This window comes from Rhinoderma darwinii, chromosome 3 (assembly GCF_050947455.1).
Source record: "Rhinoderma darwinii isolate aRhiDar2 chromosome 3, aRhiDar2.hap1, whole genome shotgun sequence".
Classification (NCBI taxonomy): domain Eukaryota; kingdom Metazoa; phylum Chordata; class Amphibia; order Anura; family Rhinodermatidae; genus Rhinoderma; species Rhinoderma darwinii.
In genome coordinates, this window is record NC_134689.1 from 283,330,775 (window position 1) to 283,354,094 (window position 23,320).

The 23,320-nt window shown below is 44.6% G+C and overlaps 1 protein-coding gene across 2 annotated transcripts in view; it reads left to right on the forward strand.

Moving 5' to 3' along the window:
* The first annotated feature begins 379 nt into the window (after positions 1 to 379).
* LYSMD2 (LysM domain containing 2) overlaps positions 380 to 23,320 on the forward strand; it is a 51,759-nt gene continuing 28,818 nt past the window's right edge. Inside the window, exons 1-2 of one of the 2 annotated variants that reach the window (XM_075855218.1) lie at positions 380 to 819; positions 10,242 to 10,562. In XM_075855218.1, the coding sequence (XP_075711333.1) occupies positions 577 to 819; positions 10,242 to 10,532 (534 nt within the window). In that variant the 5' untranslated portion in view covers positions 380 to 576 and the 3' untranslated portion in view covers positions 10,533 to 10,562. Of the gene's footprint in view, positions 820 to 10,241; positions 10,563 to 23,320 lie in introns of those variants that run through there. The other variant, XM_075855217.1, reaches the window with a different exon arrangement.

Here is a 23,320-nt window from a genome sequence, read left to right on the forward strand (position 1 = left end):
GCCTGAAAACATCCCCGTAATTTCAGCCGTACCGGCATGTGCAGGCGCTTGAACGCCGCGTCAATTACGGGCGTAATTAGCGCTGCTATTCATTGGAGTCAATGAATAGCGGCTCCAATTACGGCCAAAGAAGTGACAGGTCACTTCTTCTACGCGGGCGTCTATTTACGCGCCGTCATTTGACAGCGGCGCGTAAATACACGCCTCGTGTGAACAGACAAACGTCTGCCCATTGCTTTCAATGGGCAGATGTTTGTCAGCGCTATTGAGGCGCTATTTTCAGACGTTAATCGGGGCAAAAACGCCCGAATTACGTCCGTAAATAGGCCGTGTGAACATACCCTAATAGGATCGTAAACGACCCGACGGTGAGCGGGAATATGTCTGATCCGTACAAACGTTGTGAGGTACACTGCGATAATATAATACTGGACGGGGACACTACAGCATGGCCGCTCCTCCCAGTGCGCTCGGATAAGATCAGCGCCCCCTGCTGCTGACTGCGGGAATGGTAGTGGGGGATCCAGTGAATGTAGTGTTGTTACCGTTACCGGAGCGTCTACACCTCCGCAGAAGATGGCGGAATTGTCCCCGGTGCTACGGCCGCACAGAGATGAAGGCAGCCGGCTCGGCTACACCATGTTTCCTACCTCGGAGTGCGAATCCGAAGCCGAACTGTCCCTGAGCTTGGCCCGGACCAAAACCCGCTCGTACGGTAGCACGGCAAACGTGACGGCGCCCTGGGCTGAGCGGTTCATCGAGCATCCGGTCAGCCCCAGCGACACCCTGCAGGGCATCGCTCTCAAGTACGGGGTGACGGTAAGCACAGGCCTGGGCATGATATGCCGGTGATGTGGGCCTAGGTGAGACTGGAGGAGCGGTGTCTGCGGGGATGTGGTAGTGTCTGGCTGATGGGGGAATGTGTGCTGTGTACGTATCATCTGTATGTTGTGCTGTGTGGGCAAACAGCCTGGCACTGCCATTATAGTAGCTGCCATGCTTGTAGACTGAGGCCTGCCTGGCAAGTCTGTTCCTGATGGCTGCAGATAACGCAAGGAGATGGAGCCTCAGGCCCAGTCTACACATTGCATTTTAATGCAGGTCTTCTGTGCACACTTAAAAAAAATTCTCCTAAGTATTGTGGCGTAAATCTTCCGAAAATGATTCATTGAGTATAGAGCATAGCGTGTGGCATAACCTACCTAGCAGGCAAACAATGGTCAGGTGTGCGGAGGTACAGTAGCAGCCACGCCTCGGTCCTGGCGCCTCAGGGGGCCCAAAGCCTCTCATTTTTTATTTTCCAGTGGCACCCAGAAGCTTCTGGTTACGCCTCTAAAATGGGGAATCGAGTATAATGGGTGGAATACTACTGGAATTTTTAGTAGGCTGAAATGTCACCAAATAAATGGACCGTAGGTCATTTAGGAATAGTCCTACACTGACCCTTGTGGAGTAGAGAGCAATGCACTCCCTATATGACCTCTGTGGGATTTCCTGACCTCTACCACAAACTGACGGCTGTGAAGGAAGGCAACTATAAATGTAATGCATGTGCATGCTGCGTCACATTGTATCACTCCAGAATATTGTCTGCGCCAGCGTTTATGTTGAGATCTTCTGGAGAAGGCTTGTGCCGTGCTTGTTTATACCCCCCTCCTGCATATAGGAGTCCATATGGATGCAGTATAGACACTGATCTTTATGCACTTTTGTAAAGACCTACGGCGTCATGAGAAGTCGGCCATAGAAGCTGTACGTTTCCTCTAGCCGGGTTCATGGGTTCACAGATGGCATAAAACAAACATAATAATAAATAAGACACCGACTTAAATGTGGATGAAATAAGGCCACAGTATTTATTCTGGGTTACCTTAAAATTGTAATAACCATAATTAAAATTCACCAATAAAAATAGCAGAATAACCTTAGTCCACCCATATTTAAATGGGTGACAACCCCACTATAAATACCGCGTCTACCCTACAAAGTTAATCTTTATTGGGCGGGCGGGGCGCTGCTCAAGGTGAACAAGACAGCGATTCTCCAGAGAGTCCAGGCTTATAAAGAAGATCTTCTTCCTGCCAAAATGCTGCTGGCCAATCACAGAAGAACCACAGCTATCCTTGAGCTGCTTCCAGAAGGATCCAGCAACTGCCCATAGCAACAGCATACCTCAAAATAGACTCGGAACAGGAAAGTACCAAAAAAAAAACCAGGAATAAACATCAGAATACAATGATAAAAAGGCATTGTGAACCAATGTGGCCCTGTTGTTAATGGCACTAGGCCTATACATTAGGTCTTTAGGACCATAGACAGTAAAGTAAAGGCTATAAACACCCTCGCCAGATGTTTTCATTTGTCCCAGTTCCTAGTGTTTTGTGTCTCCAGCTACTACACAGACTATGGGGCAGATTTACGAAGACTGATTTTTCATACGCCAGTTTAAATCCTGCAGGAGGAAGATGCGCCGAACTGTACATTAGAGTGAATTTGTCGGGCCGCGGGTAAACCTGCCCTGTTACGCTAAGCTCCACCTACTTTTTTTAAAAAGTGGCTGAGGTGTTGTAAAACTAAAAAAGACAAATTATTGCACATATATGGTGAGCGTCATAATATGCAACTGTTTAACAGCAGAACGCTGGCGAACAGCCGTTTATATATTCCCCCTTTGTGTTTCCATAGTAACTTTGTTACTGTGTAATTTGATCCTCCAGTCCTGCTCCCATCTGTATTCTACTCCTTGCTAATACACATTTGGTAGTTTTACAAGAAGTGAGGCTATGTACCAGAGTTGCAATGGGGTTTTCAGCACTGTTCATCTTTGCCATCGCGACGATGGAAGCCTCGATGGAGACCGATGTACCCTTTTATTGGACAATGGGCTCAGTTGGTCGCCATTTTGATCCGTCTGCAAGGGGGTGATATGGCCCCTTTAAATTGTTACATACGTACGTAGTTGTCTTATCTTGTGTGTAGTGAGAGTGAGTGTCGTCTTTGTCCCCATTTCCCCTTTGGTCCTGGTGTGGTTTGCCAGCATCTGTATGTTCCCGCTTGTCTGTTTTGTCCAGACTGTCCTCTCCCTCATGCGGCTGTGCTCCTTATCATTGGTGGAACCGCTGCCACAGCGTCGAATAGGACATTGTACTGGTAATCAAGGGGAGGAGAGCAGGAAGTGGTTGAGGGGGAGGTTGGGTACAGTTGGTTCAGCGCGATTACAAAAGAGAGGAGACATAGACCGTATGCCCAGAAAGGACGGCTGGAAGTAAAGAGCACAGTGAAGTTCTGTACAAGGGTCCCATGAGAGAGGGCTGTGAGAACTTGCCCTCAGGACTTTTGGAACTCTTATTGGGGGCAAGAGAGGGATCCATTATTTAGAGATCCATAAACTCTGCCTGACAAATAACTAACCGCCAAGAATGCCATGTACCCCCATCCTTCTGCTGTAATCGTAACTCTCCTGGGTGTAGAAGAAATAATGCAAGTGTTGACTTGGACTAAGAACTGTGTGTGTCACATGTGGATTGGGGACCGTACTCCTGGTTGGGCAGTGTATTATGTGACGTGCACGCAGCACAACTTCAACCGAGAGTAGTTGCTATCTGTAAAAGGTAGTTGTGTAAAAGGTAGTTGTGTATCGACCACGATGACCCCTGGAGTCACATGGTGTTCCCAGTACTAAGTGGCTGATGCAAACCCGTGCTGGCATATAGGCGTGGTAGGCGGTGGAAGAGAGTGACCTCTGAGACCCACAGCGGCATGGCAGGATGGACTAAAAGCTGACAGTCACTTTGGCGTGACCCTACATGGAACTGCTGTGGAGTTTGATATCCCGACCCTAGTTATGAACACACAGAATCTACTTTAATAAATCTATTCACACTCCAACACTGATTATTAACGCCTTAACGACCAGTCACGTACTGGTACATGGCAGCCGTTAAGGGGAAGTATGGAGCGAGCTCACAGGCTGAGCTCGCTCCATACACAGCCGAAACCTCACTTCAACGGGCGAAATCAAAGATCACTTTGATTCCGCCTGTTTAACACCTTAAATGCCACGGTCAATCGCGACCGTGGCATTGAAATTGTTAGAATCGGGGGCGCACCCTCAAACACGCTATTGTGTCCCCCTGCAGCACGATCGGCCGTTTACAGTGGTTCTTGTGGCAGCCTGGGGGCCTAATAAAGGTCCCCAGGTCTGTCATCTTTGTACTCCTTTGTAGCCCTGCCTAGGCAGGGCTTCGAAGGAGACTGTCAGAATCCCGATATACTGCAATACATTAGTATTGCAGTATATCATGCAAGCAATCGAACGATCGCTGCTTCAAGTCCCCTCGGGGGACTAATAAAAAAAAAAAAAAAGTCTAAAAACTGTTCAATAAAGATTTTTTAGAATGTTCCAAAAAAATGTAAATATAAAAACCTTTTTCCCTAAAGCAAAGTTAAAAAAAATAAAAGTTAACGTAACTGGTATCGCCGCGTCCATAAAAGTCCAAACATCACGATATAGCGTTATTTAACCCGCTCAGTGAACGATGTAAAAAAAAATGGTGTAAGCGCTGTTTTTTTCCCATTCCACCCCACAAATATTTTTTTTTTCAGATTCCCAGTTCATTTTGCGGTACAGTAAATTTGTCATGAAAAACTACAACTTGTCCCGCACAAAACAAGCCCTCATACGGCTATGTCGACGAAGAAATAAGAAAGTTATGGCTTTTGGAAGGTGGGGAGAAAAAACGAAAATGAAAAACTCCTTGGCCTGGTGTTTTTAAAGTGTTAAAGAAACATTTAACACAATTGGCGTAGTCGGCAGGATCACAGTGGAATATATTGATGTCCGTTGTGGCTGATGATACAAATGGCAGTACTGGACCCACTGTCCTCATGATGGTGTTCTTGGAATTCTTACAGAGAGAACTTACAGCGGCGATGGGCCAGCACAGTCACCCTTTTTTTTGATGAGAGGTGACTCGGCTTCCTGTGTCCGTTGGGGCCCCGGTCAGGGGAGTGGGTTTGCCACCAACAGTGGACGTTCTCATTTGCACTCCTTTTGGCCAAAGGAAGATAATGCTACAGAGATTTTAAAGCCGACCTAATTTTCCTGGAGACTTTTCAGAATAAGCCGTCAAATGTGTGTACATGAGGAATAAGACTATTTCTGGCCATTATATGACTTGTATGTGGCATTATTTAGTGGTTTTCCCCTCTGCAGGTTCTATCTCTAATTCTAAGTTGTCCCTAAGCTGGACTAAATGCTATCATGTCTTCTGCGCACATAGAGGAGGAGAATCCTGCTCTGTCTGTATCTAATATATATATATATATATATATATGTATATGTGTGTGCTTGCTACAGTAGCATGGGGGACATTATATAGCAGTAATGAACAGTGTAGCTGAGAGTCCAGAACTGGGGTGACATAGAAAGCTTACTATCACGTCTGTGTGCTTCTTTCTGCTCCTGCTTCCTCCTCTGCTCACCCCTCCCTTCTCATTAACTTGTATGCAATGTGTGTTGGGGAGTCACACACACACTTTCTCTGCTCCCTCCCCTTCCCTCTCCATAGAAAGTTATAGCAGGCAGTAAAGAGACGCACCCCCATCAATTCTGCTCTGTAACCAGGGATGGATTTTGCTTGACAATAGGGGGTGGACATCAGATTACAGGAAGGGAGAAGCCTAGTGGCAGTAATTTCACACGGATAAACTTACATGGGTAAAACAACTACATTTCAACAGTAAGTAAATTACAAAGTTTATATAGATCAGCATAAATGGTTTTAAAAAGTTAGTATCCATTTTTGCATTCAAGGCCCTGTAGCTGGTAACCAGTCTAGTCAGCAGGTACCTAGCTTAGGACGCCCCTCTCAAGTACAGCCATCTAGAGTAGAGTGATCCTGAGCATGAAGTGATGACACGGTGCCACCAATCCCTGAGTCTACACATTGGCTCAACTGTCGAGACCTTTGAGCATTACATCAATCAGCACTGGATGCTCCGTATGCTGTGGTAACTCAAGAGATTGTCAGAGTGGAGAAGCCACCATGCCAGAGGCTTCCTGTTAAACCCAGCTGGCCATAGGCAGGATCCTCTACCATCGGATGCGCAGCCTGCTGTGAGGTTACACAATGTTGCTGATGTCAAAAAGCTCCAGAAGGAAAGCCAGTTCCACCGCATTGGGGGAGTGTTACTGTAGCAGAAATATTTGCCTGCCTTGACTCTGAATACAAGGGACCGCATTCGAAAATCCGGGGGGTGGGGTACAGCCCCTTTAAAATGTTACATGCATTCCTGATGTCCCACCTTGTGTGAACTCTTTTTAGGGGTTAGGCCTCATACACACGAACGTAATTACGGGCCCATAGACTTCTATTGGCCATGGGTACCTTCCCGTTGAAAAATATGGAACATGTCCTATTTCAGGCCGTAATTACGGCATGGGCAGGCCCATAGAAGTCTATGGTGCTCCCGTAATTACGGGTGGCTACGTGTGTGCACCCGTAATTACGGGAGCGTTGCTAGGCGACGTCAGGGGATAGTCACTGTCCAGGGTGCTGAAAGAGTTAACTAATCGGCAGTAACTGTTTCAGCACCCTGGACAGTGACTACCGCTGGGGTTAATAGTATTAAAAGTTAACTTGCCTGCTTCTTCCTCCAGTCCGGCCTCCCGGGATGACGTTTCATCCCACTGGTCCGGTGTCACCAGTATTCGACCCGTATTTACGAATCCGTTTTCTCTGCACTAATCGGCAGCCCCTTCTCTCTATCAGTGCTGGAAAGAGAGAAGGGGCAGAGTTTCCCCAGCGATTGAAAGTAAAAGAAGTTCATACGTACCGTTTTCTTGGTGACGCGTCCTTCTTGACATCCAGTCCGACCTCCCTGGATGATGCGGCAGTCCATGTGACCGCTGCAGTCTGTGATTGGCTGCAGCGGTCACATGGGATGAAACGTCATCCCGGGAGGCCGGAATGGAGGAAGAAGCCGGAAAGTTAACTTTTAATACTATTAACTCCAGCGGTAGTCACTGTCCCGGGTGCTGAAATAGTTACTGCCGATTAGTTAACTCTTTCAGCACCCTGGACAGTGACTATCCCCTGACGTCGCCTAGCAACGCTCCCGTAATTACGGGTGCACACACGTAGCCACCCGTAATTACGGGAGCCCCATAGACTTCTATGAGCCTGCCCGTGCTGTAATTACGGCCTGAAATAGGACATGTTCCATATTTTTCAACGGCACGGGCACCTTCCCGTAAGCAAACGGGAAGGTACACATGGCCAATAGAAGTCTAAGGCTGGATTCACACAACGTTTTTTGCAGGCGGAAAATCTGCCTCAAAATTCTTTTTGGATGAAAAATGCTTTGGATGAAGCAGCCCCCCCCCTACACTCCAAACCATCCGCCACAGAATTTCTGTGGAGAAAAATTTTACTTGTCAGCAGACTTCCTCCATTACAAATTTATGCTGTGAACTTACAACTCTGCCCTTCACCGCGCCAAACAAGCCTATTTCACTTCTCTCATCTCCACACTATCTAATAATACAAAACACCTCTTTGATACTTTTCATTCCCTCCTTATTCTTAAAGTGCAGACATGGCTGCTTATTTTAAAGTTAAAATTGACAACATCCGGCATGATATTATCTCGCAGTCCCCTAGTATCATCGATCCCTTTCCCTCCCGCACTCCCTCTTGTTTACTTTCAGCATTTGACCCAATAACAAAAGAAGTCTTCAATGGGTGTGTGATGCGTGAAAAACGGCCAAGTATAGGACATGTCGTGAGTTTTACGCAGCGGACATACGCTGCGTGAAAATCACGGACTGTCTGAACGGCCCCATTCACTAAAATAGGTCCGTGCGACGCGCGTGATTTTCACGTGCGTATCACGGAAGTAATACATGTTCATGTGAATAAGGCCTTAATGTGAGGCACATGGTTAAATTCATCCCACCTCGTGCCTCACAATAAGTGAAAGAAAGACGTTTTTATTTTATTTTTTTATAGCTCACACATCCTAAAAGACGCAAAAAAATTGTTGTGCAGGTTATTACGGCCGTGCCAATACCGAATGTGTATTTTATGTATTGAGACTTTAATGTTTATTGTAAAAAAGGTGTATGTGTATTTTTTTTAATTTAATATTACTTTGTTTTTACTTTTATTTTTAGACTTTTAATGTACTGGCATATATCTATATGCCATTACATTAGCCTGTGTACAGATAGTACACAGGCAGTTAGGACATACCTAAGTATGCCCTAACAGGAAATATGGTAAGACAGCCCTGGGGTCCTTCAATGGATCCTGGGCTGTCTGCCCATATATGGTATGTCCCTCAATCGCGTCACAGGTATTCCTGTGATGCAATCCAGGGGCATCCCTTCTCATTTTCTCCCGAATGCTGCAGTCAGCTTTGATCGCAGCATTCAGGAGAATAGCGGTGGAGATGAGAGGTTTATCTGATCTCCGCCGTTATAGAGCGGGGCTGCGGCTGTGTAATACAACCATTGCCCCTCTCCTGACAATAAGTGCGGTGATGCGGCCGGCGCTGTACTAATGAGCGCAGGCACTGAAGACAGAACATGGGGGTGTTTTGCACAGCGCCCGCCATGTTCGGTTTTCACTGCCACCACTCATTAGTGCAGCGCTGGCCGCATCGCATCATCCTGACGGCGCGCACTTGTCAGGACTCTGGAGCGGGGCAATGGCTGTATCACACATCCGCAGCTCCGCTCTCATACATTCATGTGTTACAATACTGAGCTGTGCGCCCGCACAGTTGCGATGCATCGTGCATCCCTAGTGGACTGTAGACTGTCTGAGTTGCTGATTGTTAATGGCATGTACATTTCTGTATATTTGATACGTAGGCATGTCCTGTGGAGGCAGAGACGTTTTGATCGTAAGGCCCCATTCATGCGAACATATTCTTTTTCTCCCGTAAATACGGGTCTTTTGTCACACGTATTTACGGACCCGTTATCTCGGCACTAATCGGCAGCCCCTTCTCTCTATCAGTGGTGGATAGAGAGAAGGGGCAGCCCTTTCAGGCGGAGTTTCTGCAGCGGAACGCAGCGATTGTAAGTAAAAGAAGTTCATACGTACCCCGGCCGTTGTCTTGGTGACGCGTCCCTCTTTTGACATCCAGTCCGACCTCCCTGGATGACGCGGAACTCCATGTGACCACTGCAGCTTGTGATTGGCTGCAGCGGTCACATGGGCTGAAACGTTATCCCAGGAGGCCGGACTGGAGGAAGAAGCAAGGAGTTCTGGGTAAGTATGAACTTTTTTTTTTGTTACAGGTTTTTGAAGTAACTTTAGACATCTATATTGTGAGCGCCGCGCATGGTACTCACTGTCCAGGGTGCTGAAAGTGTTATTGCCGATCAGTGCGGCCACTTCTCTCTGTCCCGCACTGATCGTTTAACTTTTTCAGCACCCTGGACAGTGACTATCTCCTGACGTCGCCTAGCAACGCTCCCGTAATTACGGGTGCACACACACGTTGCCACCCGTAATTGCGGGAGCCCCATAGACTTCTATGGGCCTGCCCGTGCCGTAATTACGGCCTGAAATAGGACATGTTCTATAGTTTTCAACAGCCCGGGCACCTTCCCGTAATAAAACTGGAAGGTAACCGTGGCCAATAGAAGCCTATGGGCCCGTATTTACGGGCCCTTTTTACGTTCGTGTGCATGAGGCCTAAAGGAGAGACAGTTGTGATCACAGAGCGTTTAATAACCAATCGCATTCATATATGATTTAGTTCCAGCCCAGTATAAAAGAGTATCCGGCACACGAATTTTGAAACCAAGGTATTTTTATTTTGTTTTTAATGCCAGTGGCAGAGTGCGACGTTTCGGTCCAGTTACAAAAATACCTTTACCAATCACATTAAAAGTTCACGTCCTAGTATATGAATATATTACTTGCATAAAGAAACTACGGAAGCATATCTATATATGGCCTCAGGAAATGCTCTTGAGCCCCTCCATTGGAATTAAAGTTCCAGCTTCATTGATGTCACACCTGGAATAGTTGTTTTGAGAAAGTGGAATTAGATAAGACTCTTGGTCTCATTAAAAACTTCAGTCTGGAATTGACTGACCCATAACAACTATTCACTAAGAGTTTCAAGGTCTGACACATGTTTTCAGATAATTAACTCTATATTACGGATTTTCCTACTGAATGATATACTAAAACCAACAATTATTAATTTCTCCCATACAGTACATAGAAGCTGCAGAAAGCCGTTCTGAACTGAATCCGTCAGTGAGCTGCACTGACGGCTCGGCTGAGAGAAAATCTTTAAGGAGCATACAGGAGTCTAAGTTCTGTTCTGATCAAGCCAAAATAGAAAGTATTCTCGATGTCACTAGGAAGGTGCATGACATTTCAGCCCGTGTTGGCTCCGCTTTAATGGAACTGCTGCACTCCTCACTCTTTCATTACACATCTGGAGAGGAATATTTTACATTCATGTCAAGGGAGTCTGTCGTTAATCTTGTGATAGTGACGTGATAACATAAAATTTTGCTATAGGCTGCAAAATTTGTCAGCAAATGTGAAAACTGATATTCCATCATTTTACATGTACATGGATAAACATGAGAAAATTAAAACTGCCCAAAATGTAAAAAAAAAAAAATATATATATATAGCATACGCTAAACATATCTATAGGCACCCTATTCACCCGGCGCAGGTTCAAAGAGAGTCCTTATGGCCTCCTTCGGGGTGTGTGTGTGTGTATATGTGTATATATATATATATATATATATATATATATATATATATACATACATACTGTATATAATTTAATTTCAACTGTATGGAATAGTGCAGCTCGCTGCGCTATTCCATTAGAAATATCTGCAAACAAATATCTTACACGGTCCCCTGTGTCCACTCTTATTGCTTATCGATATAGTAAATAAAATAATTCAAAGGGAAGTCAGCATTTCTTTCAATTATATTATCCCCTTCCCTCTTTAGCCACTTTTGACCTTCCTGACAGAGCCTCATTTTTCAAATCTGACGTGTCACTTTATGTGGTAATAACTCCGGAATGCTTTCACCTATCCAAGCGATTCTGAGATTGTTTTCTCGTGACACATTGCACTTTAAGTTACTAGCAAAATTTGCTCGATATGTTCAGTATTTAATTGTGAAAAATTGCAAAAATTTGCATTTTTCTCAATTTAAATGTATCTGCTTGTAAGACAGGCAGTTATACCACACAAAATTGTTGCTAATTAACATCACCCATATGTCTACTTTAGATTGGCATCGTTTTTTGAACATCCTTTTATTTTTCTATAACATCACAAGGCTTAGAACTTTAGCAGCAATTTCTCACATTTTCAAGAAAATTTAAAAAGGCTATTTTTACAGGGGCCAGTTCAGTTGTGAAGTGGTTTTGAGGGCCTTATATATTAGAAACCCCCAAAAAGTCACCCCATTTTAAAAACGTCACCCCTCAAAGTATTCAAAACAGCATTTAGAAAATGTCTTAACCCTTTAGGCCTCATTGACACGACAGGGTTTCCCGGCCGTTCATAAATCGGCCGGCACCCGGCTGCATTAGGAATAATAGACCCCTAATGGGGCTATTCACACGACCGATTTTTTTGACGGCCGGGAAAACCGGCCGTCAAAAAATAGGACATGCTCTATCTTCGCCCGGCTCCCATAGAAGTCTATGGGGCCGGGTATTACACTGCCATCACCGGGATGTGTCCCGAGTGATGGCCGGGTTTTCCGGCGCTTGCGCTCTATCTCCTCCTCCTCACAGCGCAGAGTGCATGTGAGGAGGAGGAGTTGATGCCATTCTGACGAATGGCATTGCTGTACACTGTGTGGCAGGGCCGGGGTGTACAGCAGGTGGAAGGGAGCGCTGCGCTGGCTCCCTTCCCCTGCTTGTTTTAAAAGCACCCTGGCCCGGCGATACCTTCGATGGCGCCGCTAGCAGCTGCTGTGGCTGCTACTACTGTAGCGACGCCACTATAGCAGAGCGGGGAGGTATCTCCCCGCTCTGCTATGTGCTAGCCGCACTTTAGCTCCTTGAAGGAGTGGAATCCCCGTGTTTTCGGGGATTCCGCTCCTGGACAGAGCGCTTGATGTCTCTGTCCATATCTGGGCAGTGACATCAGGGGAAACTCCTGAAGTGGAATCCCCGAACACATGGGGATTCCCCTTCAGGAGTTGCCGCTGATGTCACTGTCCGGATCTGCCCGGCACGGATGCAAAACTTAATGCAAACCGTCCGGGCAAAATGGCAGATTTTACCGGCCGACACTCGGGCTCGGGAACGACCCGGTCATGTGAATCCCGCCTTACACATTTCACAGGAATTAAAGCAAAGTAGAGGTGACATGTACAAATTTAATATTTTTTTGCAGAAATAAATTTTTAATACAATTTTTTTTTATAACACAGAAGGTTTTACCAGAGAAATGCAACTCAATATTTGTTGCCCAGTTTCTGCAGTTTTAGGAAATATCCCACATGTGGCCGTAGCGTGCTACTGGAATGAAGCACCGGCCTCAGAAGCAAAGGAACACCTAGGGGATTTTGGGGCCTTATTTTTGTTAGAATATATTTTAGGCACCATGTCAGGTTTGAAGGGCTCTTGCAGTGACAAAACAGTAAAAATCCCCCAAAAGTGACCCCATCTGGGAAACTAGACACCTCAAGGAAATTATCTAGGGGTATAGTGAGCATTTTGACCGCACAGGTTTTTTACAGAAATTATTGGAAGTAGGCCGTGAAAATGAAAATCAACATTTCTTCAAAGAAAATGTAGGTTTAGCGATTTTTTTTTTTTTTTTTTTTTTTTATTTTTATTTTTTTTTATTTTCTTTTTCTCATTTCCACAAGGAGTAAAGGAGAAAAAGCAACGCAAAATTTGTAAAGCAATTTCTCCCGAGTAAAACAATACCCAACAGGTGGTAATAAATGGATATTTGGACACACGGCAGGGCTTAGAAGGGAAAGAGCGCCATTTGGCTTTTGGAGCTCAAATTTAGCAGGAATGGTTTGCGGAGGCCATGTCACATTTACGAAGCCCCTGAGGGGACAAAACAGTGGAAACCCCCCACAAGTGACCCCATTTCGGAAACTACACCCATTGAGGAAATTATCTAGAGGTATAATGAGCGTTTTGACCCCACAGGTTTTTTGCATAAATTATTGGAAGTAGGCTGTGAAAATGATAATCTAAATTTTTTCAAAGAAAATGTAGGTCTAGCTAATTTTTTCTCATTTCCAGAAGGACTGAAGGAGAAAAAGAACCACTAAATTTGTAAAGCAATTTCTCTCGAGTAAAACAATACCCCACATGTGGTAATAAACGGCTGTTTGGACACACGGCAGGGCTTAGAAGGGAAAGAGCACTATTTGGCTTTTTGAGATCACATTTAGCAGGAATGGTTTGCGGAGGCCAGGTCACATTTGCAAAGCCCCTGAGGGGACAAAACAATGAAAACGCCCAAAAAGGGACTCCATTTAGGAAACTACACCTCTTGAGGAATTCATCTAGGGGTGTAGTGAGCATTTGGACCCCACAGATGTTTCATAGAATTTATTAGAATTAGGCAGTGAAAATAAAAACAGTCCTTTTTCTTCAATAAGACGTAGCTTTAGCGCAAATTTTTTCATTTTCTCAACAAATAAAGGAAAAAAAGAACCCAACATTTGTAAAGCAATTTCTCCCGAGTACGGCAATACCCCATATGTGGTCATAAACTGCTGTTTGGGCAAACGGCAGGGCTCAGAAGGGAAGGACCGCCATTTGGAGTGCAGATGTTGCTGGATTGGTTTCTGGGCGCCTGTGGGCCCAAAACAGTGGAAACCCCCCAGAACTGACCCCATTTTGGAAACTACACCCCTCAATGCATTTACCAAGGGGTGTAGTAAGCATTTTAACCCTGCAGGTGTTTTGTAGAAATTAGTGTTCACTTGATGTTGCAGAGTGAAAATGGGATTTTTTTCCATAGATATGCCAATATGTGGTGCCCGGCTTGTGCCACCATAACAAGACAGCGCTCTAATTATTATGCGGTGTTTCCCGGTTTTAGAAACACCCTACATGTGGCCCTAATCTTTTGCCTGGGCATATGACAGGGCTCAGGAGTGAAGAGTACCATGCGGAGTGGAGGCCTAATTTGGCGATTTACAAAGTGTTGGTTCACAACTGCAGAGGCTCCGATGTGAAATAATAAAAAGAAACCCCTGAGAAGTGACTCCATTATGGAAACTGCACCCCTCAAGGCATTTATTAAGGGGTGTAGTGAGCATTTTCACCCCACAGGTCTTTTCCATAAATGAATGCGCTGCGGATGGTGCAAATTAAAAATTTATATTTTTCCCTAGATATGCCATTCTGTGGCAAATATGTCATGCCAAGCTTATGACGCTGGAGACACACACCCCAAAAATTGCTAAAAGGGTTCTCCCGGGTATGACGATGCCATATATGTTGAAGGAAACTGCTGTTTGGGCACGCTGTAGGGTTCTGAGCCGAGGGAGCACCATTTGGCTTTTGGAGAGCGGATTTTGCTTGGTACTATATTTGTTTGAGTATTGCTGGTGTTTCCATTTATAATGTGGGGGTACATGTAAGCGGGGCGGAGTATATAAGGGGCATAGTCAGGTGGTATAAAAAAATAAAAATAATCCATAGATGTGTGTTACGCTGTGAAGCAATCCTTTCCGCACAGGCCAGTGTCGCACTGATAAATGGTGTCATTTCTTATCCCCCTTTTGGTCCACACTCCGCACCTTTTGTAGTTTAGGGAATTTTGCTGGGAAAGTGTTGTCCTGGTATAATGCGGACACCGTCGCTTCCAGCGGATATGTTTGGGCTCTCCCCTTCCTGGTTCCCTAATTTTAGGTCCTTGATAAATCGCCTCTTGAAATGTTCCCCTCGGGCACAACTGCATATTTTTTTAAATTCCTGACTTATTGGAGCCATAACTAATTTTATTTTTCATAGACGTAGCTGTATGAGGGCTGGTTTGTTGCGGGACGAGCTGTAGTTATTATTGGTACCATTTTGGGGTACATGTGACTTTTTGATCACCTTTTATCCTATTTTTTGGGATGCCAGGTAAACAAAAAAACGCAATTCTGGCACAGCTTTTTTTGGGTTTTTTTTATACAGCGTTCACCATGCGTTATAAACTACATGTTAACTTTATTCTGCGGGTCAGTACGATTCCGGCGATACCAATTTATAGCACTTTTTTATGTTTTACAACTTTTTGCACAATAAAATTACTTTTGTAAAAATGTATTTTTTCTGTCGCCAAGTTGTGAGAACCATAACTTTTTAATTTTTTTGTCGACGGCGGGCTTGTTTTTTGCGGGACGAGCTATAGTTTTTATAGGTACCATTTTTGGATACGTGCGACTTTTTGATCACTTTTTATTCTAATATTTGTAGGGCAAAGTGACCAAAAAACAGAAACTGGTAAAGTGTTTTACGTTTTTTTTTTACGCTGTTCACCGCGTGCAATAAATAATATAATATTTTGATACCTCAGGTCGTTACGGTCGTGGCGATACCAAATACGTATGGTTTATTATTTTTCAATAATAAAGGACTTGATAAGAGTAAAAGGGTGATTGTGTTTTATTTGATTACTTGAAACTTTTATTGTTTTCAAACTTTTTTTTTTTACACTTTTCTTCAAGTCCCACTAGGGGACTTGAAGGTCCAACGGTCAGTTTGTTTTTTTTCTAATACATTGCACTACCTATGTAGTGCAATGTATTAGATCTGTCAGTCATTCACTGACAGCAAGCCGATTTAGGCTTCGCCTCCCGGCGGGGCCTAAATCGGCTTCCGTAATGGCAGAGCAGTAGACCATTGTGTCTCCTGTTGCCATAACAGCAGTCGCCAGTCCTGATTGCCTGACAGGGCTGGCGATCTGCTAGTAACCGCTACGATGCAGCAATCGCTTTCGATTGCTGCATCGAAGGGGTTAATGGCAGGGATCGGAGCTAGCTCCGGTTCCTGCCGTTACAGGTGGATGTCAGCTGTACAGTACAGCTGACTTCTACCGCTGATGACGCCGGATCAGCTCCTGACCCGGCGCCATCTTGCCAGCCGCTACGGAAGCCGATCAGGCTCCGCCGCCGGGCGGATCTTGACCGGCTTCGGTCCTAGGCAGACCGGGAGGCCAGTATTAGGCCTCCGGTTGCCATTGCAGCCACCGGAACCCCGGCAATTTCATTGTTGGGGCTCCGATGAGCTGCAAACACCTTAAGTGCAGCGATCGCGTTTGAGCGCTGCACTTAAGGGGTTAATGGCGGGGATCGAAGCTAATTTCGGTCCCCGCCGTTACAGTCGGATGTCAGCTGTAAGATACAGCTGAGATCCGACGATGATGGCACCGACTCAGCTTCTGAGCCGGTGCCAAACATTTGCCGTAAATGTACGGCATTTTGCGGGAAGTCAATGCTTTCCATGACGTACATTTACGGCAAATGTCGGGAAGGGGTTAATTTTATTAATACAACAAATTCACATTATGCTAAATTTTATCTCAATTTTGCATGATGCGAATTTGTCAAATCATCGTCCAGTAATGGGACTTGGGTCTTATAAAGTTAATATCTTGCCTTCAGGTGAACCCATTCTTCTTCCCACAAAATCTTACTATGTTCACACAGTATTTCTGTGTAAGTATTTGCCCCATACCTGATTTCTTACATTTTTGCTAATTTGTCACATTTACATATATTAGATAATCGAACTAATTTTAATATAAGGGTATGTTCACACGATAGCAGGCATTTACGTCTGAAAACAGGAGAAAACAGCTGCCACGTTTCAGAAGTAAATGCTCCTCCTCGCATTTTGCGAGGCTTCTCTGACAGCCGTAAATTTTGAGCTGTGCTTCATTGAGTTCAATGAAGAACGGCTCAAATTACGTCTGAAAGAAGAGTCCTGCACTTCTTTTGCCGAGGCTGTATTTTTACGCGTCGTCGTTTGACAGCTGTCAAACGACGACGCGTAAATGACAGGTTGTCTGCACAGTACGTCGGCAAACCCATTCAATGGGCAGATGTTTGCCGACGTATTGTAGCCCTATTTTCAGACGTAAAACGAGGCATAATACGCCTCGTTTACATCTGAAAATAGGTCGTGTGAACCCAGCCTATGATAAATATACGAATGAACACAGAATGTGCCTTTTAACCCCTTAAGGACGCAGCCTACTCAGAGCCATTTTTTTTTTCAAATCTGACATATTTCACTTTATGTGGTAATAACTTCGGAATGCTTTTACCTATCCAAGCGATTCTGAGTTTGTTTTCTTGTGACACATTGGGATTTATGTTACTAGTAAAATTTGGTCGATACAGTGAGTGTTTATTTGTGAAAAATAGCAACATTTAGGGTATGTTCACACGGCAGCGTCCGTAACGGCCGAAATTACGGGGCAGTTTTCAGGAGAAAACAGCCCTGTCATTTCAGCCGTAACGGCATGTGCAGGCGCTTGAACGCCGCGTCCATTACGGATGTAATTGGCGCTGCTTTTCATTGGAGTCAATGAATAACGGCTCCAATTACGTCCCAAGAAGTGACAGGACACTTCTTTGGCGCGGGCGCCTATTTACGCGCCGTCTTTTGACAGCGACGCGTAAATATACGCCTCGTGTGAACAGACAAACGTCAGCCCATTGCTTTCAATGGGCAGATGTTTGTCAACGCTTTCAAGCCGTAATTTCGGATGTAATTCCAGGCGTAAACGCCCAAATTACGTCCGTAATTTGGCCGTGTGAACATTAGAGAAAATTTTGAAAAATTAGCATATTTTTTTAATTTTAAATGTATCTGCTTGTAAGGCAAATGGTTATACCACACAAAATAGTTACTAATTAACATTTCCCATATGTCTATTTTTATGTTGGCATCATTTCTTTTTTTTTTTTTTTTTTTTTTCTTTATCAAAGATTTTTATTTTGAAAATATAACTGTGTAAAAAAACATTTCAAATATTTGCAAAAAAAAATTTGCACCCAGTGCAATATATTAACTTTCATATCATAATAACAATATATAAATATATGAATATCATTAGGAGGTAGCCTCCCAACCATCAAGATTGAGTAGTAATAGAAATGTAGTGGTAATAACTGTACCATGTTCACATCAAAACAGTGCAATAGTCAGGGGACCAGTCCCCCAGTGAAATTAGAGTTGGCACGTATAAGTGCACATTTAAATGTAGAGACACACAACACAAGACACCAGTCGACAAAGGGAAACACATACAGACAAAGCGCACTCAGTTAGGCGATGTAAGCCGTTCAGAACATTCCATCCAACCAAAGAGGTAGATCAGCACCTCCCCGGAATCCAGACCATACTGCCCAAGTTTGGACAAAGAGCACTGATTTGCCCCTATCAACGGACAGCAACTGCTCCATCCTCATAATCCCGTTCACCTCCGTTACCCATTCCTTCGGAGAAGGTACGGTATGAGACTTCCAGTGACGAGGTATCACCGTTCTTGCCGCGGTCAGAAAATGCCTAAAGACCCCCTTTTTGAGGTGTGGGAGTGATCCAGGAACCATGGAAAGTAATCCAATGGAAGCCGAGGTCGGAACCTCAGTATGGAAAAGCTTGTTACCCAGATCAAAAATGTTCCCCCAAAAGGGACGTAACATGGGACTGTCCCACCAAATGTGTAACATAGTTCCAGGAGCCTCCCCACGCCTCCAACAGTCAGCAGACACAACAGGAAATATCCTATGCAACAAGGCCGGACAACGGTACCACCTGGTAAGTATCTTATAGTTCTTCTCCTGAGCAAAACAAGACATTGGTAACTTGTGAGCTAAAAAGAAAGTACCCCATTCCTCTTCAGAATGTCGAACCCGCATTTCCTCGTCCCATGCAGCAGTGAAGGACAATTGAGAGAGAAAACTTAGGCAGAAGGATCCCATGTAGATAGGACAACACATGAGAAGGGGCAGTAGTCAAGGACAAGTAATGTTCCAGAGGAGTCTTATCCTGTAGCAACACAAGACAGTCACCCATGGAAGAAAGATATGAGCGCAACTGCAAATAGGACCACCAGATTGATCGTCTCCCCGGGTAGGCCTCAGACTGTGTTCATTGATCAGATGGCACCGTCAGGAGTAAGAGTCTCTGCCAAATATCCACCCTCCCCTCTATCCCAGCAGAGGAATGTATCAACACCCACCGCCAGAGGGAAGGAAGGGCTGTCAAAGAGAGGAGTCAAAAGACCCGGGCGATGAACAAGGCCCGCAGTACCAAGGATCCGCTCCCACACTACAAGAAACTGACTTGTGAGGAAAGGCAAAGAAATAGTTTGTCGCTGAAGGACTGACAACCACGGCAGAGAGGACAATGCAAGAGGAAACATAGCTCTTTCAATGCGCACCCATTGCTTACCCGTTTCAGAACGGAACCAATCCACTACCCTCATAAGCATCGCAGCTTGATGGTATCGTTTAAAGTCTGGAAGACCCGCGCCCCGTCTACGTTTGGCCGACTAAGGACAGCAAAACGGATGCGAGGCTTAGAGGAGCCCCATACAAATTTAGTTATGGCCCTGTGTAAAATCTGGAAAAAACCGGACGGTATGACAATTGGCACGGTCTGGAAGATGTATAGAAATTTGGGCAAGATATCCATTTTGACCGTGTTGATACGCCCAAACCATGACATACGGTTCCCACCGTACTCCGCCAATTCCTTCAGAGTGTGCTGCAGAATGGGCGTGTAATTCAAAGCAAACCGGTCTGACTGTTGCGTGGGGACATGCACCCCTAAGTATTTTAAGGACGTAGATTGCCACTTGAACGGGAAAACCCAAGCGAGATGGGCAGCCAGAGGAGCATCCAGAGATATATTCAAGGCCTCTGATTTAGAGTAATTGACTTTAAAATTACTTAAATGACCAAAGCACTCAAACTCCTCCGTCAAAGATGGCAAAGAAAACATGGGAGTTGTAATGTACACAAGGAGATCATCTGCATATAGCGCCAATTTATGATGCTGTGAGCCAACACGTACACCATTAATATTAGGGTTGCTCCGCAGTGCCACGGCCAGGTGTTCCATGACCAGAACGTACAATCGAGGCGATTGGCATCATTTCTTGAACATTCTTTTATTTTTCTAGGATGTTACAAGGCTTAGAACATAACCAGCAATTTCTCATATTTTCCAGAAAATAACCCCATAAAACACCCCAATTTAAAAACTAGACCCCTCAAAGTATTAAAGTTTTTTTTAACCCTTTAGGCATTTCACAGGAATTCTAGCAAAGTAGAGGTGAAATTTGCTAATTTAATTTTTCTTGCAGAAAAATTTTAATTTCATTTTTTTTTTCTGTAACACAGAAGGTTTTACCAGAGAAACACTACTAAATATGTATTGCCCAGAATCTGCAGTTTTTAAATTTCCACACATGTGGCCCTAGTGTGCTCGTGGACTAAAACAGGCCTCAGAAGCAAAGAAGCACCTAGTGCATTTTGGCGCCTCCTTTTTTTTTATTCGAATATATTTTAGGCACCATGCTGGGCTTCAAGAGGTCTTGTGGTTCCAAAACAGTAGAAATCCCCAAAATGTGACCCCATTTTGGAAACTATACCCCTCAAGGAATTCATTTATGGGTGTTGTGACCACTTCTACCCCACAGTTGTTCCACAGAACTTATTTGAATTGGGCTGTGAATTAAAAAAAAAATGAAATATTTTCCAATAATATGTAGTTTTGTGCTCAAAATTTCTTATTTTTACAAGGAATAAAATAGCACATTTTGTTGCCCAATTTCTCTTGAATGCGGCAATACCCAGTTTGTGGTGATAAACTGCCGTTTGGGTTTGGTTTTCGGGTGCCATGTCGCATTTGCAGAGCCCCAGTAGTACCAGTACAGTTGAAACCCCCGAGAAGTGACCCCATTTTAAAAACTACATCCCTTAAGACATTCATCTAGAGGTATAGTCAGCATTTTCACCCCACGGGTACTGTGTAAAATACAATGCGCAGCAGATGGTGCAGAGTGAGATTTGCAATTTTTTTTATATATATATATATATATATATAATATGCCATTTCAGTGTCTGATATATTGTGCCCAGCATGTGCCAGCGGAGATATACACCCCATAAACTGTAATGTGAGTTCTCCAGGGTACCGCAATACCCTACATGTGGCTGTTATCTGCTGCCTGGGCACACGGCAGGGGAGGGAAAGATGAGGGGGATAAGCTGTGCAGAGTGCATCAGGGTAAATTAAAAATCAAGGGATGTATGATAAATTCTAAAACAATCTTTCATACAGTGCCTGGTACTATGCGTGTGGCCCCGCTTCCAGAAGTACTGGGTGCCCCCCCCCCTTCTTGGTCCCTAAGGACTAGGTTCTTGATAACCACTTTTTGAAATTCCAGGAAAGTTCCCCTCTGGCCTGCACATCGATGTAGCACATATGCATTGTACAATGCCATCTGTATGATGTGCACAGTCACCTTCTTATACCACACCCTCTATTTCCGCATGGCGCTGTAGGGCTTCAGGACTTGATCTGACAAGTCCACCCCTCCCATGTACCTATTGTAGTCCAGGATACAGTCTGGTTTGGGGTCTCTGTACTGGTACATGGGTACTGATGTGACATCTCTCTTGTACTTGACACACAATATATTGCTGCTAGATTGTGCCCTTCTCTCACCCCTTCTGTGTGTTTGCCCAAGCAGTCTCTTAGGGAGGCCTCTCATATTTTTTCTAGCAGTGCCGCATGCCACAGTATTTCTGGAAGTGAGGCAGTTGAAGAGTGGGACACTGGTATAAAAATTATCCAGGCAGAGGTGGTAACCCTGGTCCAGCAGTGGTTGCACCAAATCCCACACAATTCCCAGTAAGGGGGGGGGGGGCATTCTGGGGGCTGAATACTGGTGTCCTTCCCTTCATATGTTCTAAATTTGTACGTATACCCTGATGCACTCTCGCACAGCTTATACATTTTCACGCCATACTTTGCCCTCTTACCCGGCAGGTACTGGTGGAATTGAAGCCTCCCTTTAAAATGTACCTGGGACTAATCAACAGAAATACACTTCTCGGGGGTATATGCTTGGGCAAACCGGGCACTGAAATGGTCAAATAGGGGTCTCCGTTTATACAAACGGTCAAAACTTGGGTCATCTCTGGGTGGGCACTGCTAATTATCAGCATAATGTAAGAAGCGAAGTATTGCCTCATAACGCATCCTGGACATGGCCATGCGGTACATCGGGGTGTGGTATAACAGGTCTGTACTCCAGTAGGTCCTAATGGATGGCTTTTTCAGAAGCCCCATGTTCAAGAGCAGTCCCCAGAATTTGCTCAACTCTGCTGCGTCTACAGGAGTCCACCTGTGGGATTGGGCATAAAATGATGTGCGGTTCTTTGTTGTATACTGTTGGGCATATGAACTTGTCTGGGACACCATAAGCTCTATAAATTCATCCGTGAAAAAGAAATTGAAAAAGTCCAACTCGCTGAGCCCTCCTGTATTAAATTTTATCCCTGGGCTGCCCGTGTACTCAGGGATTTGGGGCTTGTAATTTTCTGGTGTGGTGTTCCAAATGGGGTCACTTCGCTCTGAGGTTTCAGCTGTTGCGGGGGGTCACTTCTCTCAGGGGTTTCAACTGTGGTGGAGGCCCTGGGGCGTCTCCTAGGGGGTCTCTCCTCCATTACTGGATGAGGAGGTTGATAAATGAGAGAGTCCCGCAATCTGACAAGTCTGTGTCAGAGGCAAGAAACGCATAGGCCTCTTCAACAGAAAATGACCTTTGGGACATATTTTATTATTTGTGTCACACGTGTAAATTGTGTTCTCTTGCACAGGCAGAGCGTGTGTGCTTGACCAGAACAAAATAAAAGTATTCTTTTTTTTTTTTTTTTTTTTTTTTTTTAAGTACTTTCATTAGTACTAGTAGAAGCAATAGACTGCTACCTAAATCTTTTTTATTTTGTTTTTATAGAACGATTCCCTGACACTAACAAACCCTAATACTAGCTGAGATGCTGCAGACTACCAAGTATCTAAACTTTTTTTTTTCTATATATATATATATATATATAGCAGATATAAAAAAATGGCGACAGCACCCTGCAACACTAATGCCACCTAAACCACTAAATATAAATAGATATGCACTAAAGCTAAATCTACCTACAAATAGGGAGGTTCTTAGTGCACATTTTGATCAAAAAGTGTTAGCCCACCTGCCACGACAAGGCGACCTCTATAAGGTGGGAACCTACGCTGCACATACACCCAG